General features: G+C 42.7%; 1 protein-coding gene across 2 annotated transcripts in view; it reads left to right on the top strand.

Annotated features, from left to right (window-relative positions):
• LOC118398027 (retinoic acid receptor beta-like) overlaps nucleotides 1-16,133 on the top strand; it is a 265,638-nt gene that overhangs the window by 156,567 nt on the left and 92,938 nt on the right. The window contains exon 1 of one of the 2 annotated variants that reach the window (XM_052470145.1): nucleotides 2,753-3,656. The exons of the other annotated variant lie outside the window; for it this stretch is intronic. Within the exon in view, the coding sequence (XP_052326105.1) occupies nucleotides 3,500-3,656 (157 nt within the window). The 5' untranslated portion in view covers nucleotides 2,753-3,499. Of the gene's footprint in view, nucleotides 1-2,752; nucleotides 3,657-16,133 lie in introns of those variants that run through there. 2 annotated transcript variants of the gene reach the window in all.

Here is a 16,133-nt window from a genome sequence, read left to right as displayed (position 1 = left end):
AGCTTTGTAGCTTTGTCCAGCCATGTTAAATGATGTGCTGTAGGACTTTACCATGGTCATAGCCTGCTTGGTTTTTGGCAGCGGGCTCCCAGGGAGCTGCAGGACCTGGAGGAGCACTTGATGTCAGAAAGTATCTTATCTTGAAAGACAGGTTCATTGTCACCTTCTAATTACCGGTGAATCTAAACCATGTGGATAAATTACCTGGAAAAGTCTGGCTTATGCGGTACATGGGGGTGGGGTAAGGGAGGGGTGGGAGTGCATGTGGGTTATTCTTACAATGGTGCGAGCCAGCCGTGGGGGCAGGTGATGGTGGTGGGGGGTGGGATGCAAGTAGGTTACTGTTACAGTGTGGCGATCAGGGTGGGGGGGTGCAGGTTGTGTAACAGGGGGAGGCTCAGGGGTTGCTAATGGGGTAGTGGAGGGGTGTGTGTCTGTGTGTAAGGGGAGAGGGGATACAGTTACAGTGGGGCGAGCCGTCGGGAGGCAGGTGGTATAGGCTGTATGTGGTGGGGACAGGGGTTCCTTTTCAGCTCTCTGCTCTCTCCACTCTCTCGGCTCTGCTACATTATTCATCAGCATCGAGGGGATCAGTCTCTCCTCTGCAAAAGAGATGAGCACCCGCTGAGCATCCCTGAAACTATCTCTCTCTCGAAAACATGTTCATCCCATCCACGCAACATAATCACAGGTGTTTGCTGTCTTCCTCAGTGTTTGCTGTTGAAGTCTTCAGTGTTTGGCTACTTTGGCAAGTACTTTCAGTGAGACTATATAATTTTTCTTAACCTGGCAAGTCAGTTAAGAACAAATTCTTATTCACAATGATGGCCTACCGGGGCACAGTGGCTTAACTGCCTTGGTCAGGGGCAGTATGACATATTTTTACCTTGTCAGCTCCGGGATTTGCTGGACAGCGCTCTAACCACTAGGCTACCGGCCACCCCAGGCAATAGCTAGGATTTTGTTGTTAATAAGCCAACATTATCAGAACCAGGCTGTTGACTATCACTGTTTCTTATCTGGGTTATAAACATACAACATAACATGTAATCAGTGCTGAACTCCCCTTGGGGTTTGTGGAAGGATTGGGGGTCACTTCAGTTTTAATTTTAGTTAAATCAAGCACGTGAAATAAAGTTCACTCATTTGATCACATACTGATAGTATTCTACATAACATAACTGAATATAATAGAATAGTATAACGTTATTATTTTACCACAGCGGATCACCCACCCACTAGGTTATCACTGTATAACGGGCTCAATTACATGCTACACTTCCTCCCTCAACATTCAAGGAAGTGCAGCTCAACAGTAGCCTATAGCAGGATAATGAATTATATCCTGAGCAACTCTGGCACAAGCAGGAAATCATAATAATTTTATAAAGATGTCAGCTTAAAGGTGTTATGTGTAATGGTTATTGCTGTTCCATGGCTATTTCTATTAATGATTTAGAATCACTGAAATATGAATTACAGATTGTGGATTTAAAAACAGCTTTAACCAACAGTGCGCTTCAAGAAGAGTTAAGAAAATGTTAACCAAATAAACTAACGTAAAAAAATATCAAAAGTAACACAATAATATAACAGTAATGAGGCAATGTACTTCTGACAGCTCGTGAGCAGCAGTATGTGATCAGAGAAATTCTATATAGTGCAAAGTTATTATATAGCCTAGGCTATGAGGGTACATGTGTGTGTGTGTGTGGCACGTGCAGAGTTAGAGAGATGGTTAATGGGATGTTTATATAGTCGTGGTGAGGTTCATGGTGCACCACCTTCCCCAACCAACCACAAAGGACCAATATGTCCTTATATTTTCTGTGAACTGTAGGTAGTTTTTTCAATGCACATTTGTCATTTTGAAAAAGAAATGTTCCATAAATTCCACAAATTCAAATCTTCTTCTTTGGATCTTTCTTTGGTTCTTCACAACACAAAGTCACAAACACTCAAACTACAGTATTATTTGTATTATTCATGCCCTTACTAAAACCCTATTCTTACAAACTTGTTTCCTCTAATAATAGGATTTCGAGATATTAAAATGTCCCTGCCTGTAACAGTGTGTATAATGCATAAATTAAGTAGCCTAGAAACAAATCTAGTCGTAAAGATTCAGATTTAACTTTCCTAATTTAACTTAACTTGCAGTAATGCACATGTGAGAATAAACAACAACTGAGATTTTAAGTAACTAACTTTTGGTCATAAAATAATAAGAAAACATCTTGAAGCTGTAAGCATGTCAAAACACATAGCCTAGGCTATATAATAACTTTGCACTATATAGAATTTCTCTGATCACATACTGCTTGCTGCTCAACAGCTGTCAGAAGTAGCCTAGGCTACTGACAAAACAATGTGTGTTTGTAAAACTCTGAAATTGAAAAAGTATTGAAATGTTAAGATTTACTCCTTTTGCGTTTTCTTTATATGTTTGTCTTTATCAGATTGCTTAGTTTTACATAATATTTTAAACAATTGTAGCCTATACTTTTGCTGTGATACAGAGTAATACCCTACCACGGTTGGTTAGATCGTGAACAAATCTAAGTGAGCTATGTGTTTTTATCGCACGAAAATATCATGTATCGTGTTCTTTCGAGGGAAAATAATATTATGCGCGGTGAGCTCGAGCTGCCTGCGTTTCTTCTTTCAGCCTGGCTCGCGCTACTGCTGCTGGTTGTAATGCTCGCGCTGCACGGTGTGTGAGAATCGTGGGACTTGGTGATGTCAGACTGGTTGGGTCATTTGAAGGTTAGCAGTCTCGGATGGGTTCATAGAAAGTTCACTCGCATATATTAGGCAATTCAATCTTTCATTCTCTGTGAGCAAACTAGTATGAAATGAGCTGCATGGAGGCAGGATAACCCATTCGTCATCCGAACGGGGAGATATGGTTTAAAAACGCGATCTGTAATATTTATAAGAACATATTTTCAATAGGGCGGGCTCGAGCGAGGAGCTTGTTAAGCGCACTGGACCGGGCTGTGCAAAAAATAAAGTATATACACGTTGGAACGTTACGGAGGTGACTGACTGTCCGACACACGTTGGAACGTTACGGAGGTGACTGACTGGCTGAACACACGTTGGAACGTTACGGAGGTGACTGACTGGCTGAACACACGTTGGAACGTTACGGAGGTGACTGACTGGCTGAACACACGTTGGAACGTTACGGAGGTGACTGACTGTCCGACACACGTTGGAACGTTACGGAGGTGACTGACTGTCTGACACCTTTTCGTCTCAACAACCGGACACCAGAGGAAAATGGCAAATCATCATTTGGGTCAATTACAAGCTTTTAGCGGTGTTGTCTGTCATAATTCATGACATAGTCTGGGAAGAAGACCAATATTTTACGTGCCATAAAGGGGCGGACTTTGATGGAGTTGTGTGCATTTATGTTCGCGATTATTATCCACACATAAATTAAATTTAAAGGGATACAATAACAGGCAGACTTTTGCGACTAAGGGAAATCATGTTTGATTGTATGGATTTGCTTGCGGTGAGCCCGGGACAAATGCTGGATTTCTACACTTCGAGTCCCTCTTCGTGCATGCTACAAGAGAAGGCACTGAAAGCGTGCTTCGGCGGGCTCGCTCAGAGAGACTGGCAACACCGCCGGAGCGCACATTGTAGGTTAACTTTTTTCCCCTTTCATTTCACGTGTCTACAGCCTACAGCCTAGTAGCTTCATAACAGTACCCTATCATAATAATGACATAATGAAATTATAATAGCCATGATGTGCGTGGCTTGTCCACTTAATCTCTTTGATCATCTCTTTATATTGTGTCCATGCACCCCTCCTCACAGTGTTTCCTGTCTTCTCATTTCCTCTCTTCTGATGCGTTTAATGACCACACACACACACACTTGTGACCCCCATCATTGCCCCTTAAATCACCCTAATGTGCCATAAACAGTGTTGTAGGGCATACCTGTGTCTGAGTGTTAAGTAACTAGTTAGATAATTTATTCGATAATTAAACACAAGCAAGAATAGAACATAATAGAATCGATACTTTATTGTCCATAATTCTTTAAAACATAAATTGTTCTTATATCTCAAATGTCTTGTAGAGCAGCCATTGACTTCATTTGTAACAACTCAACACTTTTTTTGTCCTGTCACTGGGACATGGCCCTGTGTTTGAAGCGTTCCTCCTCGTCCTAGCCATGTCATATTTCATCTGTACACATTTGGGTCGTAAATTCTGGAGGTGGAAACATCTCTCTACAGCAAGCTGATGTATGTTCAGTAGCTGCATCTCAAATAGCACCCTATTCCCTACATTGTGCAATACTTTTAAACCAGAGCCCTATAGGGCCCTGGTTAAAAGTACTGCACACTATAGGGAATAGGGTGCCATTTGGGACGCAAGCAGTATGTGATCTCCTGGTTCCTACACTGGGCGGAGGAATGCACAGAGTAAACACGGGCAGGCTGTGCCTTGACACTTCCCTCCCTCCCAGAAAAAGAGCGATGACAGGGGGCGGCTATAACCCCAGGACGTAGAGCATTGAGATGCTCGCAATTCTCTCTCTCTCTCTCTCCCACTCTCTCAATTCAATTCAGAGATTTATTGGCATGGGAAACATATGTTTACATTAAATGTTTACATTGCCAAAGCAAGTGAAATAGATAGTAGATAAAAGTGAAATAAAACATTAACAGTAAACATTACAATCACTAATGCTTCAAAGGAATAGAGACATTTCAAATGTCATATTATGGCTTTGTACAGTGTTTGTAACTATGTTAAAATAGTTAAAGTACAAAAGGGAAAATAAATAAACATACATATGGGTTGTATTCTCTCTCCAACTTTTCAACAAGGTTCATTTCGAACGGCTTGCTCCAAGGCTATAGACAGACCTGTTTTACAGTGCATTGGGAATGTATTTAGATCACTTGACTTTTTCCACATTTTGTTACGTTGCAGCCTTATTCTAACATGGATTAAGGTACTTTTTTTCTCTTCTTCAATCCACACATAATAACCCAATATGACAAAGTGAAAACAGGTTTTTAGATATGTGTTAAATTCAATTGATTGGGCATGATTTGGAAAGGCACACACCTGTCTATATAAGGTCTCACAGTTGACAGTGCATGTCAGAGCAAAAACCAATCCCTATATTTGAATGAATTGTCCGTTGAACTCCGAGACTGGATTGTGTTGAGGCGCAGATCTGCGGAAGGGTAGCAAAAATTGTCTGCAGCATTGAAGGTCCCGAAGAACACAGTATCCTCCATTTTTCTTAAATGGAAGAAGATTGGTACCACCAAGACTCTTCCTAGAGCTGGCTGCCCAGCCAAACTGAGCAATCGGGGGAGAAGGCCTTGGTCAGGTAGGTGACCAAGAACCCAATGGTCACTCTGACAGTGCTCCAGGGGTTCACTATGGAGATAGGAGAAACTTCCAGAAGGACAACCATCTCTGCAGCACTCCACCAATCAGGCCTTCATAGTAGAGTGGCCAGACGGAAGCCACTCCTCAGTAAAAGCTCAGTAAAAGGCACATGACAGCCCACTTTGAGATTGCCAAAAGGCACCTAAAGGACTCACAGAACATGAGAAACAAGATTCTCTGGTCTGATGTAACCAAGATTGAAATATTTGGCCTGCATGCCAAGCGTCACTTCTGGAGGCAGCATCATGCTGTGGGGATGTTTTTCATCAGCAGGGACTGGGAGACTAGTCAGGATCGACGGAAGGATGAACGGAGAAAACTACAGAGAGATCCTTGATTTAAAAAAAATAATAATATTTCACCTTTATTTAACCAGGTAGGCTAGTTGAGAACAAGTTCTCATTTACAACTGCGACCTGACCAAGATAAAGCATAGCAGTGTGAACAGACAACAACACAGAGTTACACATGGAGTAAACAATAAACAAGTCAATAACACAGTAGAAAAAAATAGTCTATAAACATTGTGTGCAAAAGGCATGAGGAGGTAGGCAAATAATTACAATTTTGCAGATTAACACTGGAGTGATAAATGATCAGATGGTCATGTGCAGGTTGAGATACTGGTGTGCAAAAGAGCAGAAAAATAAATAAATAAAAACAGTATGGGGACGAGGTAGGTAGATTGGGTGGGCTATTTACCGATGGACTATGTACAGCTGCAGCGTTCAGTTAGCTGCTCAGATAGCAGATGTTTAAAGTTGGTGAGGGAGATAAAAGTCTCCAACTTCAGCGATTTTTGCAATTCGTTCCAGTCACAGGCAGCAGAGAACTGGAAGGAAAGGAGGCCAAATTAGGTGTTGGCTTTAGGGATGATCAGTGAGATACACCTGCTGGAGCACGTGGGTGGGTGTCTCCATCGTGACCAGTGAACTGAGATAAGGTGGAGCTTTACCTAGCATGGACTTGTAGATGTCCTGGAGCCAGTGGGTCTGGCGACGAATATGTAGCGAGGGCCAGCCGACTAGAGCATACAGGTCGCAGTGGTGGGTGGTATAAGCTGCTTTAGTAACAAAACGGATGGCACTGTGATAGACTGCATCCAGTTTGTTGAGTAGAGTATTGGAAGCTATTTTGTAGACGACATCACCGAAGTCGAGGATCGGTAGGATAGTCAGTTTTACTAGGGTAAGTTTGGATGAAATTCTGCTTCAAGTACAGAGAGATCCTTAATGAAACTTTGCTCCAGAGTGCTCAGGACTTCAGACTGGGGCAAATGTTCACATTCCAACAGGACAATGATGCTAAGCACACAGCCAAGACAATACAGGAGTGGCATCGGGACAAGTCTCTGAATGTCCTTGAGTGGCCCAGCCAGAGCCCGGACTTGAACCCGCTCTAACATCTCTGGAGAGACCTGAAAATAGCTGTGCAGCGACGCTCTTCATCCAACCTAAAAGAGCTTGAGAGGATCTGCAGAGAAGAATGGGAGAAACTCCCCAAATACAGGTGTGCCAAGCTTGTAGTGTCATATCCAAGAAGACTTGAGGCTGTAATCGCTGCAAAGGTGCTTCAACAAAGTACTGAGTAAAGGGTCTGAATACTTATGTAAATGTGATATTTCAGTTTTTAATTTGATATAAATATGCAAACATTTCTAAAAATCGTTTTTTTGCTTCGTCATTATTGGGAATTGTGTGTAGATTGATGGGGGGAAACAGTTTAATCCATTTTAGAATAAGGCTGTAACGTTAAAAAAAAAAGAAAGGTGGAAAAAGTTAAGGGGTCTGAATACTTTCCGAATGCTGTCTATGAGACAGCCACTTTTTTTCTGGCAAGAATGATGGCACACATTCACTCACTCTCTTTACACACTCCATACGCAGAACATTGCTAAACACGTTTTTTTTTTTTACTCACTCACTCAGAGAAGTAGGCTCGTCTCTCTGTCCTATCACACAGTGATGAGAAGAAGTCAGTGGTTTGCAGTCCGATAATAACCTTAGCTTATGGAATACTTGCCTTATCTGTGTGTGTTTGCCTGAGGCCCCTCCACTCCGCTTCTTGAGAAGGCGTGATCTCCTGGCAATACAAGGCCCCCCCCACTTGGTTTATTTTGATAGTATGATGACTGGAGAGCAGATAATGTTAAGCACTGCTGTACTGTCGGTCACGTCACTACACTTTCCAGGAAGTGTTTGCTCTACAGGCACACATCACAGTGAAGTGGCCCTTATCAGTAACAGCGAAAGTGGAGAAGGTGGCTACTATTCACCCCCTACTCACCCCATTTCACTGCGCTCCTACAGTAGGCTACATTGGTTTTACATGAATAGCCTCTGTTTATTTGTTTAATTAGATTTGTTTATATTTTGCATTTGTATGCCCCATAAATTATAGCAAATTAGTTTATCTGGCAAAGCAGATTTAATCCCACGTAAATCCTATAGTTTCTACCTACATTTGGTCATCTTAATTGATGGTTTAGCTGAGCTGCTATGTGTGCATACTGTGTGTATCCTATGTATAAGAAAGGTATGTGTGTGTTTGCCTTTGTGTGAATGCCTTACATGAGAGAATAGAGGGAATGCAATAACTGTATTCCATAGATTTATAATAGTCTCCAGGTGTAGTAGCTAGTGCAGTGTTCCATTCATGATTGATAAGACTATTATCTTGTCACTGTGGTGTGATCGCTAATAGAAAAGGTCATCATTTCTCGTCATTTCAGTACACCACTGTGTGTTCATTGTGTGTGTGTGCGTGCTTGTGTATGTGTGTGTGTGCATGTGTGTGTGTTCTACGTAATTAAATCATCTTGAACATTAAAGTACAAGTAACTCATGTTCATTAATCACCACACACAAAGTGCCTTTGATTAGCATTTCAATGCAATTAGAAAACCATTTTCCATTCATGCACAGAGGGTGTGTGTGTGTGCACGTGTGTATGTATGTGTGTGTGTGTGTTGCAAATTATCCTGATAACAGATTTGCTTGTATTCATCACCAAGGCAATGTAGCAAAACAAGGTTGAACCGATTGGGCAATTTTTCTTTCCCCCCACTATTTCATATGCATAGACTACATTCACATTAGCCTTGTGGCATTGCACTCGTCTTGCAACGCTCTGCCCCCTTTCATGTTTAAATAAGGACCCGTTTAAATTGGACTTTAATTTAAAGAGCTTCCCAGAGAGGTCATTGAAACTTAGTTTTTTATTAATGAATTTATTCAGTGCAATGGAAGCCCCAAGGGTGTCAATTCGATCTATTCACTATGAGCTGCGCTCTGTTAACACACACAGGCATACACAAGCACACACACTCGCATACACACACTTTTTTTAGAATGAGCAGGAAAACAAATGGTTGTACGAAGGATACAATGAGAAGGTGTTTGTGTGTGTGTGATGATATTATGAAGTTTGATGCATGCACTAAAACGGAAATATTTTCTAAATTCATAGCTTAGTTTTATATTATGGACATTGTTCTTTGTGTTTGTTTGTTTTCCATTATAGAATGGATATCAGGACAGTAATGTACAGTATATTAGTTACCATAGGTACTATTATGTATAGGCTTATAGAATTCAAGGTTATTGGTGAATGCAAAAAAAACCCCTCAAAGTTACAATATAAGGATAATCTTTGAAAAACTTGAGAATATTTTATGTATTGAATCCTTTGACAGGAGTGATAGTCATACGGGTATAACACTACACGACAATACAGCATGAATGGTTTCTCTTTGTCTGTAGTCCATATGGCATTGGAAGCTGTAATCCCAAGGCCTTTCGGGACTTGAATACCAACATTGAAACGATTCACACATTCATTCACTTAAGGGTCTAAGCGCTAGCCATTGTCAAGTAAAGCACAAAATTGATGGTAAAATGAATTGTTCAGATATTTCTGAGGTTAGTTGACTCTCATCCCTTTGTCATCTTATTCTTCTAGTGAAGTAGGTAATACTGATTTGTATTGCATGGATTATGTATGACATGGGCAGGCATAATAGTTAATAAAGTGTGTGTGTGTGTTTGTGTGTGTGGGTGGGTGGGTGTGTGCCTGCATGCTTAAGTGTGTGTATTGTGTGTGTGTGTGTACACGTGTGTGCTCCCATACACATGTATCAACAGTCTCATGTTTTCTCTGGAGTTACATCCTTGTAGCTGAACAACAATGTCTAATGCCAAGTTCTCCCTTTGTTGTAAACAACGAGCAGACAGACAGACCATGCTTGAGATAACAGCATGATATGTTAATTGGGTCCTGTCCCTGTTCTTCTCTTTAAGGCTTAATGTGATTCAGATAGGGACATGAAATACCATGATCATAGCTTTCACACCAAGCTGAATTTGCAGGTATGTGACAGGACAACTAAGAGGTTGGAGGGGGGATGGATGGGGGGTTAAAAGAAGGGTAACAACTTTGAAACAACGCTGGTGCTGGAACACCACACCACACTACTGCCCGCTGGTCCCAGATCTGTCAGGCCATTCTCTCTGTTTGGCAATGACAATGACCATAGGATTTGGCTATACACCACAAACAGATCTGGGACCAGGCTATGCCACCTAAGGGGCCAGGGTTCTGATCTGGAAGCACGGTTTCGACTGCTACAATCATGCTTCGGTACTGCAGTTTAACTGACATCTGGCCCAGAAAGACAATTTCCATAGATAAGTCAAATTTGAAAATGTCTAATAAGACACTTTAGTCATCATCTTTGTGCACAAAAGATCCACTAAATTTTTCATATAATTGTTGCTGAGGCCGATTCCCCCCCATCACTCACAGCTGACGATATTAGCATTTTATATTCATCCAAGGTTTGCCATGTTTTTGGTTGCTCGCACTAATGCGTATGTGAAGTTGGGCCGTGTAAATCGTATGCAACCCAGATATAGATGTCCATGAATCGGCAAATGTGAGTAGATTACATTGAAGACAATGGTCCGACATCTTGGATGCAGTTCACTTACCCTCCCGAGGAAGAAATTCCCATTGAGAGAAGCAACGGACTACATTGGAAAAAGGAAGAGTGCTTTTATTTTATTTCACTCTTACATTTGTCAGATGTCACTCTGACATGATGGATGGTGACTCACTTTTATATTACTGCTAAAAATTAAACAATTAGCAGGAAATGCATTTTTCTTTTTTTGCTGTAGAACCACTAAACCATTAGACTGAAGGGGTTTCCAGACTTCTTTTGAGGAACTTCCCAGCAAACCAAATTTGTTTCTGTGAAAGTTCTCAGAACATTTGTCAGGTTGCGGAAAATGTTCTCATAACACAAAAACTGTCCAGTCATGCTGATGATTAAACAATGACTGTATAAAACATTTGCCTGATGTTGCAAGAATATTATCAGAACACATTTTTCTGTTCTTTAAAGGTTTCCCAAATGTTTCATTAGTTTAAAATAACTTAATGTGAATCTTAGCTAATGTTCTGGGAATGTCCTCTGTTTGCTGGGTTGTCTCTATCTCAGAGATTAGTAGCCTGTCTAATGCAGGTCTCCTTTACTGCTAAGGTTCCAAAGTATAACTTGCAACAAAATCAGACATCTTGACATGTTCTAACAACTCCAGAGTGTGTGTGTGTTCCTACATCCCCAGAGCTGACGTGTGGTTCAAATTACCCCCTAATGTGCCTGCCGTAGACTGGAGAATCATAACAACGTCGTCAGGCTCTTATTTCTAAGAAAGGATTAAAAATAATCGTATCACATTTCTCTCTTTGCCTCTCAATTCCTCTCTCTATTTGAACGTTCTCTCTCTCTCGCCCTCTCTCTCTTTCCCCCTCGTCTCTCTTTATGTCTGTCTTAGCTTCTTGTTTCACTTTATGAAAGCTTTGAAGTGCCTCGCACCTGTTGCATCGCTCAGGAAAGTGAGAGCTCTGGCTCTTTATACATCCACTGTTTCCAATTTGCCTTTAACCTCAATAGGTCACAGGGTGGGCGCCCAAAGGTCAAGGCAGGGAGGGTGGCTTGGAGGTTAGCCACAGTCACATGACATGAACCTCTGATCCAAACATAGTGCCCTTCAGTGGTTCAAACCAAGGTCCAGTGCCTAACCCTGACACATCTATCTAGTCCCATTTAGAAGCTGTTGGCCTTCAAATGAAATGAAATGAAATTTTATTGGTCACATACAGGATCAGGGAAGTTGAGGTGGCCCGTCAGGAAGTCCAGGACCCAGGGCCCCAAGCTTAATGATGAACTTGGAGGGTACAATGGTGTTGAATGCTGAGCTATAGTCAATGAACAGCATTCTTACGTAGGTATTTCTCTTGTCCAGATGGGATAGGTCAGTGTCATGACGATTGCATCGTCTGTGGATCTATTGGGGCGGTAAGCAAATTGAAGTGGGTCTAGGGTGGCAGGTAAGGTGGAGGTGATATGATCCTTAACTCGTCTCTCAAAGCACTTCATGATGACAGAAGTGAGTGCTGCGAGGCGATAGTCCTTTAGTTCAGTTACCTTTGCTTTCTTGGGTACAGGAACAATGGTGGATATATTGAAGGAAGTGGGGACAGCAGACTGGGATAGGGAGAGACTGAATATGTCCGTAAACACTCAAGCCAACTGGTCTGCGCATGCTCAGAGGATGCGGCTATGGATGCCGGAGGGGTAAACACCAAGCTAAACACCATCGCCCGCTTTGAGGATAACACAGTGCCACCAACGCGGCCCGCTCCCAAGGACTGTGGCTCTCATTCTCTGTGGCCGACATGAGAAAGAAATGTACGCTTTGCGAGGGATAACTACACTGTTTGTATTCAACCATATTCCCAGTCACCTTGCAGTGGTTAAATGCGGTGGTTTGTGTTTTCAGTTTTGCGCGAATGCTGCCATCTATCCACGGTTTCTGGTTCCCCTATACACTTCCTGATGAACGCAGTCACCACTTCCGTGTATACATCAATGTTATTCTCAGAAGATACCCGGAACATATCCCAGTCCACGTGATGAAAACAATCTTGAAGCATTGATTCCGATTGGTCAGACCAGCGTTGAATAGACCTTAGCATGGGTACTTCCTGTTTGAGTTCCTACCTATAGGAAGGGAGGAGCAAAATGGAGTCGTGATTTGATTTTTCAGAAGGGAGGGCTTGGAAGTTGGAACTTTTACCAGAGCGAGTACTACAGTCAATGTGTTGACAGAACTTCTGTAGCGTTTTTCTCAAATTTGCTTTGTTAAAATTCCCAGCTACAATAAATGCGGCCTCGGGATATGTGGTTTCCAGTTTGCATGAGGTCCAAAGTCATTCTTTGAGGGCCGTCGTGGTATCGGCTTGAGGGGGAATATACACGGCTGTGACTAACCGAAGAGAATTCTCTTAGGAGGTAATAGGGTTGGCATTTGATTATGAGGTATTCTAGGTCAGGTGAACAAAAGGACTTGAGTTCTGTATGTTATCACAATCACACCATGAGTAGTTAATCATGAAACATACACCACTGCCTTTCTTCTTCCCGGAGAGTTCTGCGCGGTGTACTGAGAACCCAGCTGGTTGTATGGAATGGGATAGTGTATGGAATGGAACAGTGATTCTGTGAAACAGAGTATGTTACAGTATCTGAAGTCTCTCAAAGGAGATCCTCACCCTGAGCTCGTCTACTTTATTGTCCAGAGACTGAACATTAGCGAGTAATATACTCGGACGCGGTGGATGATGTGCACGCCTCCTGAGTTGGACTATAAGTCCACTCCGAATACCTCTTCTCCGCCGGTGACGTCTTGTAGCAGCCTCTGGGGTAAGTTCAATTGCCCTGGAGAGTGTGAAGAAAGGATAAAATTCAGGAAAGTCATATTCCTGGTCGTATTGCCGGTGAGTTACCACCGCTCTGATATCCAAAAGTTATTTCCGGCTGTATGTAATAACACAAAAAAATACTACAAAGTTGCTTAGGAGCTAAATGCAGATCTGCCATGTCTGTCGGCACCATTCCGTTTCAGTGGCTCTTTTAGATGCAGTTTGATTGGTTCGCTCTACTGGGAGACACTTTTGCACTTGATGTGTGCCGTCCTGAAATCTGACTAGACAGACCGTTTCCCTGTGAATTTTCAGCATCCCCCACCTGTCAGCACCCCATGACCAGTGTCAGTCTGCCGTCTGTTTCCACCGTTCTCTCTCCTAATCAAAAAGTACATACATACATATGTTTTTATAGTTTCTATCTTCTCTTCCAGTCAGTGTTTAACTTCTTGGTGACAGGGGGGCAGTATTGAGTAGCTTGGATGAACAAGGTGCCCAGAGTAAACTGCCTGCTACTCTGTCCCAGATGCTAATATATGCATATTATTAGTAGTATTGGATAGAAAACACTCTGACGTTTCTAAAACTGTTTGAATGATGTCTGTGAGTATAACAGAACTCATATGGCAGGCGAAAACCTGAGAAAATCCAACCAGGAAGTGGTAAATCTGAGGTTTGTCGTTTTTCAACTCTTTGCCATTCCAATATACAGGGTAAATGGGGTCATATTGCACTTCCCACGGCTTCCACTAGATGTCAACAGTCTTTAGAACTTTGTTTGAGGCTTCTGCTGTGAAGTGGGGCCGAATGAGAGGGGAATGAGCCAGGTGTGTAACATGAAGTCAGTGTCATCTGATGAAGAGCATCAAAGGTTAGTGATTAATTTGATCTCTATTTGTGCTTTTTGTGACTCCTCTCTTTGGCTGGAAAATGGCTGTGTTTTTCTGTGACTTAATGGTGACCTAACATAATCGTTTGTGGTGCTTTCGCTGTAAAGCCTTTTTGAAATCAGACACTGTGGCTGGATTGATGAGAATTGTATCTTTAAAATGGTGTAAAATATTTGTATGCTTGAGGAATTTTAAGTACGAGATTTTTGTTGTTTTGAATTTGGCGCCCTGCACTCTCACTGGCTATTGTCTAGGTGGGACGCTATCGTTCCACATATCCCAGAGAGGTTAAAGAAGGGATTATAGATAACCTTCTGAGTTAAATGTGTACTACAGCCTACAGCCCTACAGCCAGTGCTCCGTCTCCCTCCCACCGCAAAGCTGCTTCTAATTTGGTGTACTTTGGGTGAACTTCGACCGTTTCCTATTGACTCTCTTTCTCCACCCGCCTGGTGTATGTGAGCTGTTTGTGTGAGCTACGTGCTCCTGCAGAAAACCCAGAGGAAGAGGGGGAGAAAAACACTTCCAGCTTGAATAAACGGCCAGGGGAGAGGTGGGGTTGTGGAGGGAACTGGATGTCCATGTGTGGCTCTAGTAAGTTAGGCCGTACTGTGGTATTGGTAGGACAGTTTCCTCGTGCAACACGGCACTCTAGTGTCTACTAGCGATAGTTTGGGTTTTAGAAAAATTTAGTTAGCAGTGCCCTCAACTGTATAAATTCAGGCCAGCGTTTAGATGTAGTATATCCCCTAATTCTTCCCATACTGCCCAGTGCCTGTCTCTCCACCTCTCCACGGGTACATCATCACAGCTTCCTCTTAGTATTGCTCAAACACACAACAGGCTAACCCCAGGAACTCAGGAAATGCATCTGTCTTTCACTCTCTACCCATTTCCATATTTCTCTCTTGTGCACACTGTCTTTTCCCTGTCTCTTTTTTATTTTCCCTGTCTCGTTCTTCCTGTTAATTTGCTCTCTCTGTTTGTTAAAAGTAGGGCCATTGTAAATGGACCGCTGCAGTATAACAATCATTTTGACGTAACTGTGGTCTCATGATTACAGTGTAGAAACCGTTCATGTCCTGATTCCATGTCGTTGTGCCATAATTGTGCTAACTGGTGTGTGCACGTGTGTGTGTGCTTGTGCGTGTGTGTGTTCGGGGACAGATCTTGCCTTAGGTACCTCCCTCCTAGCCATCTGTGAGGTCTGTAGACCATGTGGGTGAAGAATCCTGATTGTTTTCATATCACTGGTCATCTGTCTATCTGACTGTTAGCATGGGGACAATGTGGTGGACAGCAGGTAGGGACAGGTGGACATAGTGAGGATAGACATGGTTGATTGGCCCACACATTCTTTTTTATTGACCTATAGGACCCATATTCTTCTTCTTCTTCTACTACTACTTCACCACCCACAGCAAGCCATAGCCATAACAGTGCTCTTTCCCGACTCAGCCTCTGTCTTTTCCCTTATTCTTTCCCCCATTCAGAGGTTGACCTCCCTCCCTCCTCCTCTAGGCCGGGTGTGTTTTCCTGTTTGACCATGCTGGCTGGTTCAGCAGGGGGCTAAGAGTTCAGCAGGATAAGCTATGAGACATTTTTCACACACACACACACACACACACACACACACACACACACACACACACACACACACACACACACACACACACACACACACACACACACACACACACACACACACACACACACACACACAGAGTATTCTCACATGCACACTGATACACACACACTCACACACTGCTCCCACCCCTTGGTTCGTCTTGTCTGTCGCTGGTCTTTAGTCTCCGTAATGGTGCTGGTGTGTAGGTATGTTAACATGTGGTGAAGTTAGTTCGCTGCAGAGCCAAAGCTTAATCACCCAGAACATTTTGAAAAAGCTCCCCAGCGCCCGATATATAGTGCTGTACACGCACACACACAGAGACACACTCACATAGACACGCGTACACACAATCAAACACACATACACACACACACACAACACCGAAGGGGGGAAATGCATCTGCCT

This window comes from Oncorhynchus keta, chromosome 19 (genome assembly GCF_023373465.1).
Source record: "Oncorhynchus keta strain PuntledgeMale-10-30-2019 chromosome 19, Oket_V2, whole genome shotgun sequence".
Lineage (NCBI taxonomy): Eukaryota > Metazoa > Chordata > Actinopteri > Salmoniformes > Salmonidae > Oncorhynchus > Oncorhynchus keta.
This window is presented reverse-complemented; position numbering and strand designations above follow the sequence as displayed.